We start from the raw sequence: 15,876 nt of genomic DNA on the forward strand, positions 1-15,876 counted from the left end.
AGGCATGGACGTGTCTTCTGAACTTTTTTTTTCTTTATTGTCATGTCTTTTGCAAGAGACTACAAAATGGCCAAGAAGATTAAAATATGAAAAATACATCTGAGTTATAAAGGCATCTACAAAATGTATGTAAATTCTGTAATTGTTACAAATAAAACCTTCACCTTTACTATGTACACATATTTTACCACTGTACAGATTTGTACACTAACATGCCAGTGTTTCAGGAAAACCTTTACATGCCCTCTAAAAGTCATATGTTAGTTATAGCCCAAACATTTACCATTTAATGGGCTATAACTGAAACACTTGACCTAGACATTTTAGATCTAGCATTTCATCAACTCCAGCCTTTTGAAACTCTACTCAAATAGTTTTACAGAGAACAGTGCAAAAATCAAAGAAACAACCAATGAGCTTATTCTGTACACAACAATAAGTCTACAACAGCTCAAGCTGGAATCAAATGAGGACAATCACATCACTTTTCAACACTGAAGTGTAGAATTACAGTTAACAATTAACGCTTCAAAGGGTTACCACTCATTTTGCTAAAGAGCTTCAATTGTAGATGTACCTAATAAACTGGCAGTTAATAAATAAACACAAGCCAAAACTAATCCCACTTTGTCCATTTCCAAGATTAACCTACCAAATTATGACTTTTTTAAAGACTGGGTTAAAAAAAACCCGGTCGTTTGCAGTGCTGTGTCCCTCACAGCACTGCAAAGTGCTGTCGAAGTTGCTTGAGAAGCTGCTGAGTGTCGACGTGTTCTGGGAAAGCGTCCTCAGACTTTTGGGCTGCACTGTAGCTGCTCTGAAGGTTCCCAAGCTGGACACAGACAAAAAGATGTAAAGATCACACTTTGTCACTTTTCATCGCACTGCATTATTTGGTTGGACCTTGATTTATTTAATTTAGCGATAAATTACCTTTTCAGAGAGAATGGAGAGATTGAAGTGTGGCTCGTACATATGGGGGGCCAGTGATGCAGCAGTCTGAAGGAAGGCTTTAGACTGGATTAAAGGCAGGGAAACAATTAACACCTGACATGAAAATGTATATGAAAATGCAGTGTTTACAGATTTAAAGTTTTATTTTCTTTAATTGGAGCAATCCTTACATCACTTTGCCATCATCATTATCACTATGAAAAAAGCTGGAAAACCCTGAAAATTTAACCTTTTAATTCATGTTGGCAGCAGAAGTGTTAAGCAGGTGGATTGCTCATGCTCCTTCTGCTACTGGAAAAATAAAATCCCATATATCTCATGACGCTTTGTCTCATATCAAGCTATTATTGCTAAATTGCTTTATTGCCTAGCTCTTTGTTGGAGTAACAGGGGCTTATTGAATATTGGATTTATATTACGCAAGTATAATTTGAGAGATATCTTTTGATAATATGAGCTGGATTACAGTTTATATGACGCTAATAACTACATTTTAGTGATTTTCTTATAATGGGCTGTGTTATATCACATTAGAGGTCAGAAGGATCACCATTATGATTTCATAACTCATATTTTAGCAGCTTAACAAAGACAATGATTCAAAACTATGTCTTTACCTGTTCAATGTGACCTTTTCGCAGCTCCAGCACAGCCAGGTTGTTATAGGCTTCAGCATGGTCATTATTAAATGCCAAAGTCAGTTTAAAGCACTGATAGGCCAGTGTCAAGTCCCCTATTCCCTGTAAACACAGAGCATACTCTAAGTTATACGATGTAAGGTTGTCATTTTAATTAACTAAGTGTCAAATTATGTTAACTGTGAACCATATATGAAAGTGAAACATATTAAATCATTTTCTGTTAACTCACTACAGCCACGTGTCCTATGTTGTACCAGACATCAGCCTGCTCTTCATCATTGGCCACCAGGGCCAGAGCCCTCTCAAACGAGGACAGAGTCATATCGTACTGCTGGGCGTAGAAACAGCACAGGCCCAGGTTGTTGTACAGTTGGCAATTATACACTCCCATCTGGAGCAGCCGTCTAGCAAAGGGTGAAACATATTAAATCACAGATGGTAAATAAAATCTCATCAGATAAATTGTAACAACACATTACACAAATTGTACAGAAAGTTTGTCTGACCTATAGAAGCGCAGGGCAATCTCAGGCTGATCTGTATAGAAGTGATTGCTGCCTATGCAGGCGATGGCCTCCACGTGAGTGTTGTCCTGCTTCAGGACGTCTTTATAGTACTCTGTCGCTGATGAAATGTTGTTCATCTCCTGTCAAAATACCATTTAAGAGACAATTAATGAATGGACGGATGGATGGATATCTTTAATGATTCATGCAGCTGTTAAGGTTATACTCCATGCAGCTATGGTGGAAAGTTTACATTAGTCCAGTGGTTCCCAAATAGCTTGGAGGCAAATCGTTAAGATTTTATGTCAACCAAACACTATTACTGTAACTGAAAGCCCTTTTGTCTTTAACCTCAGCAATTTAAGTACTAAGGTTAATATTGCAAAGAAGCTGGGAGTGAAGCTGTTGTTAAAGCTGGCTTCCTTTAACTATGACTGCTTGCAAAGGTGAAGCCATTTCTCCACTTCAGAGACTTTGAAAATGTTACTCATTTAGTCCAGACTTGACCATTAACAGTCTGCTTTCAGGTGTCAGCCTGTCACTGCTTGGCCAACTAAAGCTGGCCGGCTCTTAACTGGCAAGTGTAAGCAAGACCACACATCACTCATATTAGCTTCCTTTATTTGTTGTCAGTAAGTTTAATTTTTTTTTTCTTTGATTTTAAGTGATTGCAGGGGTTGGCACCTCAGCTCTCTCATTGAGCAGGTCTGCTGGGCAGAGGCTTTTGACTGTCCCGTGGTCCAGATTTAAACAAAGAGGAAATCAGAAACTTAAATGTACCTTCTCCTACATTGTGGAACAAACTGCCTATTTACATCAGGGGCATTAGACATTTTTGAAAACAGTCTTTGGTTATTACACCAGACTAAGTTCTGATTACTTTGAATTGTGCTTTTACTGTTTTTGTTTTTTCATTTTGTTTTCTTTATTTAAGCAGTTTTATTGTCTTATTATTTTATGACATTTATTCTTTTAGCTGTTAAGCACTTTGGGATACATCATAAAAACATTCCACTTGACTTAATGGCACAAAAAACAACAAATTCAATTTAATTTTAATATACCAGAACACATCAGCTTCCCTGACTGAGGAGGATAAAATTTGTGATGATGTAAAACTGAACAATTTCTTCTGAAAGGAAAACCACACAAAACCATCTAAAAAGAAAAAAACTGTGAAGAAACTACATCTTTTGGATCCAGCTGAGAATGCCAAACAAGCTAAAGAGCCACTCTGAAACCCGAAAACACTTCTAAGAGACACTCTGCCTACTGGAAAAGAGCTTTTGAAGTGAACCAAAGGCAGCTAGAACTTGTCTGAATTGTGTTAAAGTGCCTGATAAGGAGTGGTTATGTGATATTCGACAATGCAATTAAATAAAAAACTGACTATATTTGAGACGATGATGGCATACTGTACCTCATGGATACGAGCTATTCCTGTTAGAAGGGTAACCTCTCCAGGGAAGTGGTCCAGGCCTTGCTTGAAAAGACTGAGAGCCGTTATTGGCTGATCCATACGCTGATAAACCTAAAGGAAAATGAAAACAAGGATAGTGATTTCAAGAAAAACATTGCTTTACAGAGAGAACCTTAAAATGTACAAACCCTTGGCAATAATCACTACCTTTGCGAGATAGAGATACGTATCTACCATCTCTTGGTGGTTGAGAGCTGATCGAAACTGTTTTTCTGCTTCTCTATATAAACCAAGCCTAAGAGGAGAGAAACAGACATTACATAATTTCATATACATAAATGTTAATTTAATCAAACATTGCAGTTGAATAATATGAAGGATGGTGTGTTACTTGCCTGTAGTAGCATTTTCCCAGCTGAACTTTCCACCACCAGTCTTTGAACTGTGCATGTTCAGTAGCTTGAGCAGCTAAATCCAAAGCCTGTACAAGGAATATAATATTTCTTTACATACAGTCCTGTCATCTAATGTGTGGTAGTTTTCTTTACACTGCAGATTTGTGTATTGCTTACATTTTTCACATCATTTTCATGATGGAAGATGTACTCAAATAATGTCTGTGGAGAAAGAAGATTGCTTCACATGCAGGAAAAACACAATAGAAAACAACTGATAAACGACTGGAAGTCACAGTTTGAGTCTTACCCTGGATAAATTGGGTTTTTGGGAATACTTGGCCAGATTTAGTCTAGACAAGTTTATAAATGGTCCTTCGGGATTTGTTAACATTGAAGCCTAGAAAAACAATAAAAGAAATAGGTCATGCTAAGAATGTCAGGCTTTCAGTGTAACATAATAAATAATAAAATGACTGTTGCTATCAGTCTTACATTAATATATTGTCTGCTGCATAAATTAACTTGAGAAAATGCAATAGAAACAGGCATGTGTCAAACATGGCCTTTAGTAGGAATACTCACTGTCCCCAGACGAATGAATCTACCAGAAGAAGCGGTGACAGGACGAGCTGTGCTTGCAGTACGTGGGGTTTTGATGGCCTGCTCCATTGTCCCAGGACGCCCGGACTGTGTGCTGGGTCTCACAAATCCTGTTATAGGGCGTCCTGATTGTGTCATGGGCCTAGATTTTAGGAAATAAAATATATCTAATGAGAGATTAATCACGAAAGCTTCATCAGTTTGGTTTTTTGTTTTCGTTGTCTTGAAAAACCTACCTGACAGCTGGTGTGGGACCTCCACCATGACATGTTCCAGGAAGTCTTAGTGATGTTCCAGGTCCTTGCAGAGATCAAGTGTTATAAAAAATACTAATTAAGAAAATGTTCAAATTATTAATTTAATGAATTGTGGAATTCGGAGCAAATGCTTAACTTACGTGCAACTTGAGCAATAGAGCTTTCATCCAGCATCATCTCAGCAATCCCCTCCTGGTCAACCTCGATTTCATCTATGTAAACCATCTCTGTAAGAGCACGGGTTTTCAAGCTCCATGCAGCCTATGACGCACGCACGCACGCACACACACACACACACGCAAGTTTTAGTCATGTAAAATATTTCACATTTATTCCACATTTATGTAGAAGAAGGCATAAAACAGTCTGGAGCTACGACACAAATTATCCATAAAAAAGAACAAAATGAGATGGAAAACAGAGACATGTGCAATCATGGTTACCTCTGAGATTAGCAAAGATGAGTCCTTAAGATAGAGTGCAGACAGTTAGCGAGAGAGTAAAGAGATTTAAGAAAAATGTGAATAAATGGGAAGGAAGCAGAACGAACATAAGACACGATAGAAATGAGACTTGAAAAGCAAAGTAGCGTATAGCAACAGCTACTAAGTTTATAATAAACTGAATAAGTATGATGAAATGCTACGTTAGTGAGATATAAACAACACAGGCTCGACTAATCGGGATTATGCAGCAGGTTGTCCAGCTGTAAATCGTTAGCGAGCTAGGCTAACCCTGCTAACTTCACCACAGTACCTGGTCGTATGGGTTGTCTTGTAATATTTTCGTACAAATATCAGAACATTGTTGGAGTTTCCGCCTCCTGAAATAGCTCCACGCCAGAAACAAGGGGTCCATCGTCACTTCCATTGCTTTTGCTAATCAATGAGAAATAGCGTAGATCTAAAAGTCAGTTAGCAAGCTGCTAAGAGAAGCTGAGATGAAGGCGAGACCGAGGCTTCCTCTGTCGCTCGGCAACAGCCTAGGAGGGCGGTCCTTCACTGCCGCAATTTCCTCAAAAGAAATGAATAAAATAAAAGAAAGTTAAATGAAATTAAATTCATGGGACATCACTGTTCTTTTTAAAATGCATTAATTCAAATTTGTTTTACAAGAAATATAGATCAAATAAAATAAATAAAAATAAAAATATAAATCTGTGGAAGCAGTTAATTTGGGTGAGTAAAGAACGTTCTTACTCATAACTCTTTATATAAGTCATGAAACAAGTCATGAAACACTTAAATAAACACTTTGAATACTTGAATGGACTAAGTAATATATAATTTTTAAACAATTAAAATTTCAGTCACCTGCTTTTGGTATTTTTTTAATTATATGGTTGAAAATAACACATTAAAAGCATAAATGCTGACATTAAATAAAAATATTCAGAAATAGGGTTAGCACCCGGACTGCTTGCTTCTTGGTCGTGACGGAGTTGTCCTCTCCTGCTTTTTCCTCCTGAGTAAGTCAAAGCATCTGATTGGGTAACGGACTCCTCCGTCATCTTTGTAGGCGGTGCTTGTGGAATAACAGTACAGCTCCATCTTTGTAGGATTTGACAGGAGCTTTGACCCAACTCGAAGAGGACCGCGAGCCCGGAGCTGAAGTACAAGTAGACTGAATGAAAACACAAGCGTAGAAATCAGTTTCTTAAACAGAGGCAGAGGGCTTTCATTTTACCAGGCAGCGAGTCTTTTAATTCACATAACCCGCAAAGATGCCCGATTTCAACGCTTGCTCTTGACTCCTGGTTGTTTCCAATGGAACTAGCCTAATGGGACACGCGGGCTTCAAATAAATCATTTTTGGTGAATGACACTATATCAGAAAGCCTGCGTGATAGCGACAGAGAGACACACACGGAAGTGCGGACATGGCTGACAGGACTGCTCCCAACTGCCACCTGAGACTGGAGTGGGTGTACGGATACCGGGGACATCAGTGCCGCAACAACCTGTACTACACCGCCGCCAAGGAAATTGTCTATTTCGTCGCCGGTGTGGGAGTTGTGTATAACACCCGGGAACACAAGCAGAAATTTTACCTGGGGCACAACGATGACATAATCAGGTAGTAATGACATGTTTATATAAACATATAAATGCATTTCAGCACCGTGGACAGCACCAGACTTTAAGCAGAAATGTGTACTGAGTTGTCATTATTGGAGCTGGTGTCACCTTGTGCAATGTAATGTGATATTTTTCAGCTCCACGGGGAGTGCACCCCTACTTAGCAGCATCCCTAGTTTGCTGTGGGTTCAATATTTTGCTCAAGGGCACTCCAGCAAAGCAAGGGGTCCTTTGAAGACTGCTCTTGCTCCCATGTTGGAAGGAACCACTACACTAACATTAATTACTAAACAGAAACTAATATTTTAAAAATTATTTTGTTGAGTTCATGTTTATGTTTTAAAATTGTTTGTCACTGACAATCTACTTTTAAACAATGTCATCCTGGGAAAAGCAGCAAACCATTCGTACAAAAAGGACAAATGGTTTGCTGCTTTAATATAAAATGTGGTTTAATGTAAAATATTTGACATTGATGCTCAACATTTAGTCATTTTTAAAAGAAAGGTTGACAGTGTAGTCAGTAAAGTGGGCATATTTACCTCTGTGCAGTCCAATACTATTCTGCAGTATCTGAAAAATGCACTTGACCAAAGCTGTCCTTGAAGGAATCCTTGAATTCGAAAATTGAGCTAATAAGGGGTTTAGTAGCTCACCTCTGCATCCCAGGAAAAACCTTGAAACCTTTTTTTTAATAAAAACACAGCAAAATAGCAATCATTATATCACTCATCTTTCTCAGCATGCTGCACAACAATGACCTGTGACCAGTGGTTTAGTGCTTGTGTTGACATATGTGTCTGTGCGGCTGTGTGTGGGTTGGCCTGGAGATGACTAGCTTTATACTGTGTCGGTAGTCAGCTGGACTCCTGCTCCATTATTAATCGGACAGTAGAGATACTAACCCTCCGCTGCCCTGTGAGTGAAGTGCCTGAGTTCAAATGGTGAGCAGGAGGAGTCACAGACTAAACAATAATTTGATATATGATCTGCAAAACTGTTGAAAATACAAAAGTGGTAAATTGGTGTACAATCTACAAATTTGATCAGAGTATTTCAGTGTGAAATGCAGAAACCTCTCATAGCGTGGCCATGTGCTTTTTGTGCAGCCAGGTAGTTTGAACTAGCGCTATGTACTTACAGTGCAAGCTAAATAGGTCCCTTAAGCTGTCTTTTATTAAATGCCAAGTAATAGCCGTTTTAAAGGCCTCGAAGGAGTGCTTATGAAGCTCTTTTAAATATTGCCTTTGAATATGACTTCTGCAGCACAACCAGGAGCAGTGCTCGCCACATTCAGATCTGAATTATCACGTTGCACAAACTCATGTGGAAGAGAAGTGGCTTCTTTAGAGGGTCTTAAAATTCAAATACTGCTTCTCTTCATTTTCTTGATGCACTGTTGCTGTAGATTCGTAAGCAATTTTTACATTAATTTTTACTTCACAGGGTAATTGCAGCACTCGTTTTGGGTAATCCTGTAAAAAGTCAATGAATGCCTCTCACCTGACCCACTCATCATCACCTGATTTTTTTGTACAACGGCGCCATCAAACCCACCATGGCGCCATGGAAAATTTTATGCGTGATTATTATCAAGACTGGGCGTGCTGCTCATATCAAGGTAAAAAAATATATATATGAAGTTAAATAAAATCCTGTAGTAGCTTTGTATACATGTTGTATACATGTGCTCACCCACTCAACTTCATCATGGTTTTAATTTCATGATTTTAAATACAATCTCTAATTTAATATTTCTCAACTGTTTAAAATTACTGTATTAGAAATATATTTTTGGCACAGCAGGAATCAGACATTGAAAGATTATACAAGAAGTTTTATCCAGAGAAAAATGGATTCATGAAGGTATGTTGTGTCAAAATGCTAAAATATAATAATGTGAATTAAAAAGTGCAAAATTTCAACCTATCCATATATACCTAGGGCATTTATAACTCTGAGTATTTTCGCAGGTTAAATTTTTCACAGCTCACTTTGAGTTTAAGCATTTGTCAGATTAAACTGATTTTATTTGGAATTACCCATTTCTCCCACTTGGTTTTATTCACCCTGAAGCCTGTTTTAACTGGTCTCCGAGTAATGTGGAAGAGCTAATAGGCAGGTTTACACATGAATGAAAGACTGAGCAGACAATGATGCAGTAGTCTAGCCTTCTTTTGGTTGGCCTTTTAGGCGGTTTAGTAATGCTTTGTTAGAAATGTAAATAAACATGTTATTGGGCGATAACAGAATAGACCTGGGAGACTGTTAACGACCTCCAGTTAGAGCAGAGTACTGTGAGGCGCATCATTAGAGTGGGTAGCCTTGTTAAAACTGTTTATTGCTATTCTTTCCTCATATCTGCTGTTGTTCCAAACTGCTTTTATTCAAGTCAGAAACTCTAAGAGCCTGAGGCTCCTGCTAAACCTCAGCAGAAACAGAGTTTTTCCTGCATATAAAAAGTCTTGGCTCCCACTCAAGAAAAATCATTAGGACTATGATTAAAAGTACTCTTCACTCTTCACAAGTATCTTTAATAACCTGGGTTTAAGTTACACATAAATACTTTTTTTGTTTATCAAATGTCCAGAAACATGAGAAAAATGAACAGAATTCTATCAGGAAACTTAATACAGTTAAGTTTGGCTAACTGTATACAGACCAATCATGCTTATGTGTGTAGGAGGCATGATTGGTCGGATTGGTAAGCAAACCCTGAAGAGAGGAAACACCCTGGAAAGGTTGGCTATACTGCTGGAATGCACCACTTTAGAAAACCCTTAGTTTTTTTCCCCCTACCAATCATTAACATGGTTAACACATTCACCTTACATGTGAAAGATCCCTGGGAGATCACAAACCCTGCCTCAGGGTCGCAAGCTATTGCACTCCAAGTGTCGGTGCCAAGCCCTGATAAAAAGGAGAGTTGCATCAGGAAGAGCCAGTCGGCATAAAATCTGTGCCAAATCAAATATGCTGATCCATCCACCGTGGCGAACCTTAGGGAAATAAAGCAGCAGCTGAAAGCACCATTAACGGAAAAATAAAGTTCGTGGAAACTCTTTTTGACTTTAGTCTCACCTCATATTTTTCACCTGGTTGTCTGAGCCACAGTTTGAGACCCACTGGTCTATACTACAAAGCTTAAACCCCGACACTCAGAGCACATACTGTCCACGCAAAGACCGATTCACACGAATACATTCAAAGCAAAAGGAACAGCTGGCTACACTTTTAACTCATAGGAGCCTTACGCACTCCATCAGCCTTATGGGAAAAAAGAGGCTGATCTTTAACTGCCGTGTTCAATGGTAGTTCGGTCAGTAGCTGACCGGGAGGGGGGTGGGGGGAGATAAATAATAAAAAATAAACAAACAAAAAATACAATGGCACTGAAACAAGCTAAATTTCTAGTTTTAAAGCACGTGTGCTGGTATTGTCCTAGAATTTCACAGTAGGTGGTTTTCCAATTGAGTTACCCATGACCCAAACCTAACGGCACACTCAATGCAGGGATAAAGAGATTGTTAGGAAAGCACGTATTTGCAGGGTTTTTCCTGTACTTAAAAACCTTGGCCTCCACCAAAGAGGTTTTAGCCTCCTCTACAAAGGAAATTCACAAGGGTTTTAATAAAATAATTTTAAATCAATTATTTTTAAGTGGGGTTGGCCAGAAATAAGAGAGATCTACGCAGATTCTTGCAGACCAGTCGTGCTTGCAAAGTCAACTCCAAAGGCCAATTTGAGGCAGAAAAATCCCTCTTTTGTTACATTTTATTTCATTTGTGGGTGTAAATTCACAAAAGCGTGGGAAGATAGAGGCATGGTGGCCTTCTCCGTGTAGTCATTATGTGATGGTCTAGCCTTGAACGCGAGTTTCATCATCACTGTGACATGAACAGCAAACGCAATAAACAGAATACAAGAAGCTGCCTTAAATGCAAGCAATAAAATAGGCCTGTAACTTACACAAGCTCTGTATTCATACTGAACATATGTACACGTGACCTCATGTTTCAAACTGAATGTAAATCGAGCAATGAGAGAAAGCAAAATTACTCTCTGGCTGGAAAATAACAGGCTGATAAGTCGTTTATTGTTTCTGCACTGCGATCTTTTCTGCATGTTATTTTGTTTTGATCGTGAGAGTTAATGAGTTAACGAGAGGGTTTCATGAACACAGAAATAAAAGGCCATCTCCTGTTACTCAGAATATCATGTTACCTCTATGATGGATCACGGCCAGAATTATGGATTATAGATGCCAGAGTGAGGCTGGTCTTGTTTCGGTGAGCTTGGAGAGATGCTGTGAATACATTTCCATTAATACTGCTGCAGGGTTTGTACAATAACAACGTGTCTGGCTTGCAGAGAAGAGTCTGTCTGTCCACAAACTAATCATATGAACAAAAAAAAAGCATTTTTAATAATAATAAATACAGTATTTTGACTACTATTGAACAAGTTAGAGCTGTGCATGTGAAACAAATCACTGTGATATACTAGAGCAGTGTGTGAGAATGTGCTTTCAGATAGTTTTACTGCTGACAGCAGCTATGAGAGCTGATATGATTTACATATCCATCTTTGCTTCCATCTTCCATTGTTTTAGTGTTGATTAATATGGATGGTTTGTGATGATCTACTTCCTAAGACGTTATCTTTAGCTTATTTTATATGCAGGCGCCAGCCTCAGTATAATATCATTCTCTATGGTAATCGTTCATTTTGCTTTTTCTAGATCGCATGCTGGAAATGTTCAGCCACCATATCCACAAGGAAAAAGCCTTATTGGAACACTCTAGACTAACCTGTTACCAATAAGACTGCCTGCTTCATATGCTTCACATGCATTTCCATATTGCCAATGACTGTATTTGCATGCCTAAGTATTATTATTCTTCCCAGGTTTTGGGTTAATTGTGTTAATTGTGTTCAGTTATGTTTTATATTTTTCACTATCACAGCAAGCACCTTGTATTTACATAGCTATTATCATGGGGTGGTAATAATAACAAGGTTTTAAATACATGTATCTTTTCAGTCCTTGTTTGAATTTTCATCCATTTTTCTTTTTGTGCTTGTATTTCCTGTGATTCCCAGTGTTGCATTTATTTTATATATATGTGTCTCCCTCACACATATATACAGAATCATTTATCAGTTCATCCCATTGAGTCATGAAGCAGGTGAAAGTTTCTGCATTTAGTAATAAAAATATTTCTTTGGTTTCAGAGTATCAATAATTGTTGTCACAGGAAGCACTACAGTGTATTTTTATATTTATTTTTTGTCCCTAATTCTATTGAAGTATTCCAGGTAGGATATCTAGGTTTCTTAAACCAGGAAAAGACTTTATCCAGATGGGTGCGTGTGCAACACATAGCCAGGATACTCTTAAAAAGTCCCAGCACAATCACAAATGCACTCACTGTTAGTAGCTGCCAGGGCTACTCTGTAAAAGGAAGCTTGTTCTCTAAAGAGCTCATCTGTCTTACCCAATTAGGATCCTCCAGAGTTTCGTACAGTTACTTAGCACAATGGTATGATTCAGCAGTGTTGTCACTGGGGTTAAAAATATACATAACTGACTGTTTTAAGTGGCATCATGAATGTTTTACACTGATGAGGAGGAAGCGGCTACACATGCTCAAATACCCTTATATTAAACTTCACCCTTACCATAAACAGCCTAGATATCAGTGATGCCTTTTTGACTATTATACTACTTTAAGTATTGTTTAATTGATATATGATGCATATATTGCTTCTGTGAATCCTCACATTCAAAACATTATCCTTTACAAATGATCACTGGTTTCTTGATAATTAAACCAATTAATTTCTGTTCCTTAACTAATCATTTAAGGAAAAAATAAAATGACAATTTTGGTTCTATTTTTGTAACGTCACTAAATTTCTGTAAGAGAATCTTTGCCCCAATCATCATCCTTTTCTTCATCCTTTTCGCTGTCTTTTAGACTATCTAATCAAGAAGAGCACTTCTCTACATACCTGCTGCTTACTTTATCTTTTCTATTTTTAGTTTTTGGAGCAAGCTGATGGATTAAAAACACTTTGCAGTATCCTGGGAAATATCCTCTACTATATAGACCTTCTGAAATCTCCTAATCCGCTGCTTCTTTTTAATCCAGTGTAGGGAAAATCAGACAAAGAAAACTACTGCTGCATGTGTCTCGGGGGCTTACGTTAAAATGAGGATCAATTGTGGCCTCCTGTACTTTAATGGGCTCTGTTCATGGGGTTTCCTATCTTTCTTGCAAACCAAGTGTGTCGTTCCTGTGCTCTATTTTTGCATTCTCACCGTCAGAAATCAGCTATATCTATAAAAAAACAGGGAGTTAAATCGCTGCTCTGTTTGCCGTATACCTCGTTTTGTACTACAGCATTATGCAGATGGAGGACAGATGCATCAAACAGCCGTAGCCTATATCAAACAGGAGAACCGTGGAAATGCACTGCAGGCAGAGTCATTAGTGATGGCATTTAACAAGCTCTTCAGCTGACAGGAATGTAAGGGAAACAGTCTGGTTGTAGCTGGCTCGAAGACTGCATTTGATTTTCACGCTGTAAAGGGGACCTACCACATTTTAACTACAGGATAGGAGTTATAAGTATCAGCACTTCCTTTTTTTGGCGACTCCAAAGATGTTGGAAGTTTTAATCTTCATTAATCATGTTTTATGTCAACACACCAGACAGATTTACCGCAAAGTACCTGGTCATGCCAAAGCAGTTTTCTCTGCTGTCTGTCTGCATCTCAGTATTTCTCTCTTCCTCTGAATGCTATTTTTAGCTGTTTTGCTCAGATTATATAATTCATAAAAAGTAAGATGAGAAATTGTGCCAAGTTGGAGAGAGGTTCAACGAAGACGGTGGCGTAGCCGGGGCAAAAGGAGAGAAAAAGCAGAGAGGGCTGAAGGATGACAAAGATCAGGCTTGTCACATCAGACCCACCTCAGCTTTCAAAGACGTTACACCACCGAGCTTTATCTGCTCTGTGATGACAGCGCATTACGGATGCAGATAAAGTGTCAGCAGTCAGACAGAAAGATCCGCACTGAAAACTTTGAAGGAGAAAGATGAGACAAAGTAGTTTAGAGAGTCAAAGTGGGCTATTTGTTGGGAGCCGCTTTCACTCAGCAGGTTGATGCTGCTCGGTTCGTGAAGCCTCGCTGGCCCTGCTGTCTGAATACACGCCAGGATTACAAATGCTGGAGAGCAGTTGGCAAAACAGGCAGTCTGATTATAATGGAGGGAGCTCCATCGCAGCGTGAACTATATAGGCCAGGACAAGGTGAGAGGAAGCCTTGCCCAGTAAATCACTCAGGCCTGCCTGGAACGTGACTGGGGTCTGGTGAAAGGATGGGTGGAGCGGGAGAAGAGAGTGACAGCTTTATACAGCAGGCTGTTGCTCAGCTGTAGAGTGGGATAGCTTGTAGGTGGGGGAGGTACGAGTGGAGCGAAGGGGGTGGGTGGGGGGGATTATGTAACAGTGTTACAAACATATGCCCAGTGATGCGAGGAAACCCCATATGAATTAAAAAAGGGGAAAAGGGCAAAAAATAATTCAAGGGAGGTTATGAATAAAAGCTGAGAAAGATGAAATTCACAGATTTGCCAGTGTTGCTTTTTATACTTTGAATGCACCACACATGAAGCCAGGCTAAGTGTGTGTGTGTGTGTGTGTGTGTGCACTGAGCATGACTGAGTTAACTGAACCATGTCACTTCATCAAGCTGCCACTCTGTTTCCATTGGAGACTTAATGTGTTCATTTGCTGGGAGGGTGAATCCCTTGTCTGCACACACAACTACACACTCACATGTACATGCAATCACGCAAAATAGCTATACTGACCAGGTGTTTTCTCTGCCCGTTTTCTCTCTGCGCAGCTTAGCACTCCATCCAGAGCGTGTGTTGGTGGCCACGGGACAGGTGGGCAAGGAGCCTTACATCTGTGTGTGGGACTCCTACACTGTGCAGACTGTGTCCATCCTCAAGGATGTGCACACACATGGCATTGCTTGCCTGGCCTTTGACCTCGAGGGACAGGTACTGTTCTTGCAGAATAATGCAAATTTTAAAAGACAGTAAGAATCTGTCACATTAAAAGATGAACAGCGCTGCTGTCGTTTTAATCTTTGCAGTCTTTGTCCAATGCCATAAAATTTGGGGACGTTTCTAGGGAGCCAAAGAGAGCTGGAAGTGTCACCAGATAGTAGATCTGCAGAATTGTATGAGCATTTTGCAGCTGTGAATGCCATATTTCCGATTACTCCAACTGAGATTACTGAGCTGCAGTCGTATTGCATCACAGAAATTGTCAGTTTGCAGTGTTAAAGTGAGATAAACTTGCCGTACGTAACAGGCTTGCATCCAGACAAGTTAGTTTTTATTCTCTGACACAACCAACTTTCCAGCAACCTCCTTTTTATCCTTTTTTTGTCATCGTTTCAATCTTTCTCTGACTTGTCACCAGTTAACCTTTACACACTGCAACCTTCAGATATCATATTGATGTGAACTGTGAAAATCAATACAGAACAGGTTTTGTATTTACACGCCTCTTCATCCAATTAAAGCTTTCAAAGTGGACTTTAACATCCTATATTTTTCAGGGAAGGAATATGACCCTGTGTTACTTTCCTGCTCGGGTCATGAGCTGGGGACTTAGATGAAAGGTGACAGTGTTTAAAGCCAGAGAAAAATCCATCGCTTATTAGTTTAGCAGCTCTATTTACCCTCCATTGCTCCCCCTTCCTGGATCAGAGGAAGTGAGAGCTGAACTCAGAGCAATCTAGAATAAATCCCTTGTGCCATTACCCTGTCCATCTATTATAGCAATATAAAAAGGTACACTGATATTTGACACTTCCTTCTCTCCGAGATATTACAGCATTACTGTTATTACTGACTCTTCTATTCTGTTTTAGACAATTTCTGCATGCCACATTATGATCAAGGTTTTTTGCAAACAATTGTTATGTGGTTTCATCTG

General features: G+C 39.1%; 2 protein-coding genes across 6 annotated transcripts in view; one reads left to right on the forward strand and one right to left on the reverse strand.

Moving 5' to 3' along the window:
* Window positions 1-11: 11 nt before the first annotated feature.
* Window positions 12-5,755, reverse strand: ttc8 (tetratricopeptide repeat domain 8). The gene is made up of 15 exons (XM_063497807.1): window positions 5,533-5,755; window positions 5,220-5,243; window positions 4,917-5,037; window positions 4,756-4,819; window positions 4,502-4,661; window positions 4,227-4,316; window positions 4,094-4,138; window positions 3,917-4,002; window positions 3,729-3,816; window positions 3,522-3,632; window positions 2,102-2,241; window positions 1,825-1,999; window positions 1,572-1,694; window positions 934-1,017; window positions 12-832 (listed from the first exon to the last, which is right to left on the reverse strand). Exons 1-15 carry the CDS (start codon window positions 5,644-5,646, stop codon window positions 716-718), a joined length of 1,542 nt encoding a protein of 513 aa, XP_063353877.1. The 5' UTR covers window positions 5,647-5,755; the 3' UTR covers window positions 12-715.
* A 594-nt stretch (window positions 5,756-6,349) lies between these two features.
* Window positions 6,350-15,876, forward strand: part of eml5 (EMAP like 5) — a 48,694-nt gene continuing 39,167 nt past the window's right edge. For all 5 annotated transcript variants that reach the window (XM_063496678.1, XM_063496679.1, XM_063496680.1 and 2 more), the window contains exons 1-2: window positions 6,350-6,852; window positions 14,771-14,930. In XM_063496678.1, the coding sequence (XP_063352748.1) occupies window positions 6,656-6,852; window positions 14,771-14,930 (357 nt within the window). In that variant the 5' untranslated portion in view covers window positions 6,350-6,655. The remainder of the gene's footprint in view (window positions 6,853-14,770; window positions 14,931-15,876) is intronic.

Source organism: Pelmatolapia mariae, linkage group LG16_19 (genome assembly GCF_036321145.2).
Source record: "Pelmatolapia mariae isolate MD_Pm_ZW linkage group LG16_19, Pm_UMD_F_2, whole genome shotgun sequence".
In the NCBI taxonomy this organism is placed as follows: Eukaryota; Metazoa; Chordata; class Actinopteri; order Cichliformes; family Cichlidae; genus Pelmatolapia; species Pelmatolapia mariae.

What these genes read in the sequence shown, in the direction of transcription:
- ttc8 (XM_063497807.1), bottom strand. Translation starts at nt 5,646, where the DNA reads ATGGAAGTGACGATGGACCCCTTGTTTCTGGCGTGGAGCTATTTCAGG. An exon ending in AAAAACCCAATTTATCCAGG is followed by an intron (nt 4,139 to 4,226) that starts GTAAGACTCAAA and finishes CTTTCTCCACAG; the next exon opens with ACATTATTTGAGTACATCTT. An exon ending in ATTGCCCTGCGCTTCTATAG is followed by an intron (nt 2,000 to 2,101) that starts GTCAGACAAACT and finishes ACCCTTTGCTAG; the next exon opens with ACGGCTGCTCCAGATGGGAG.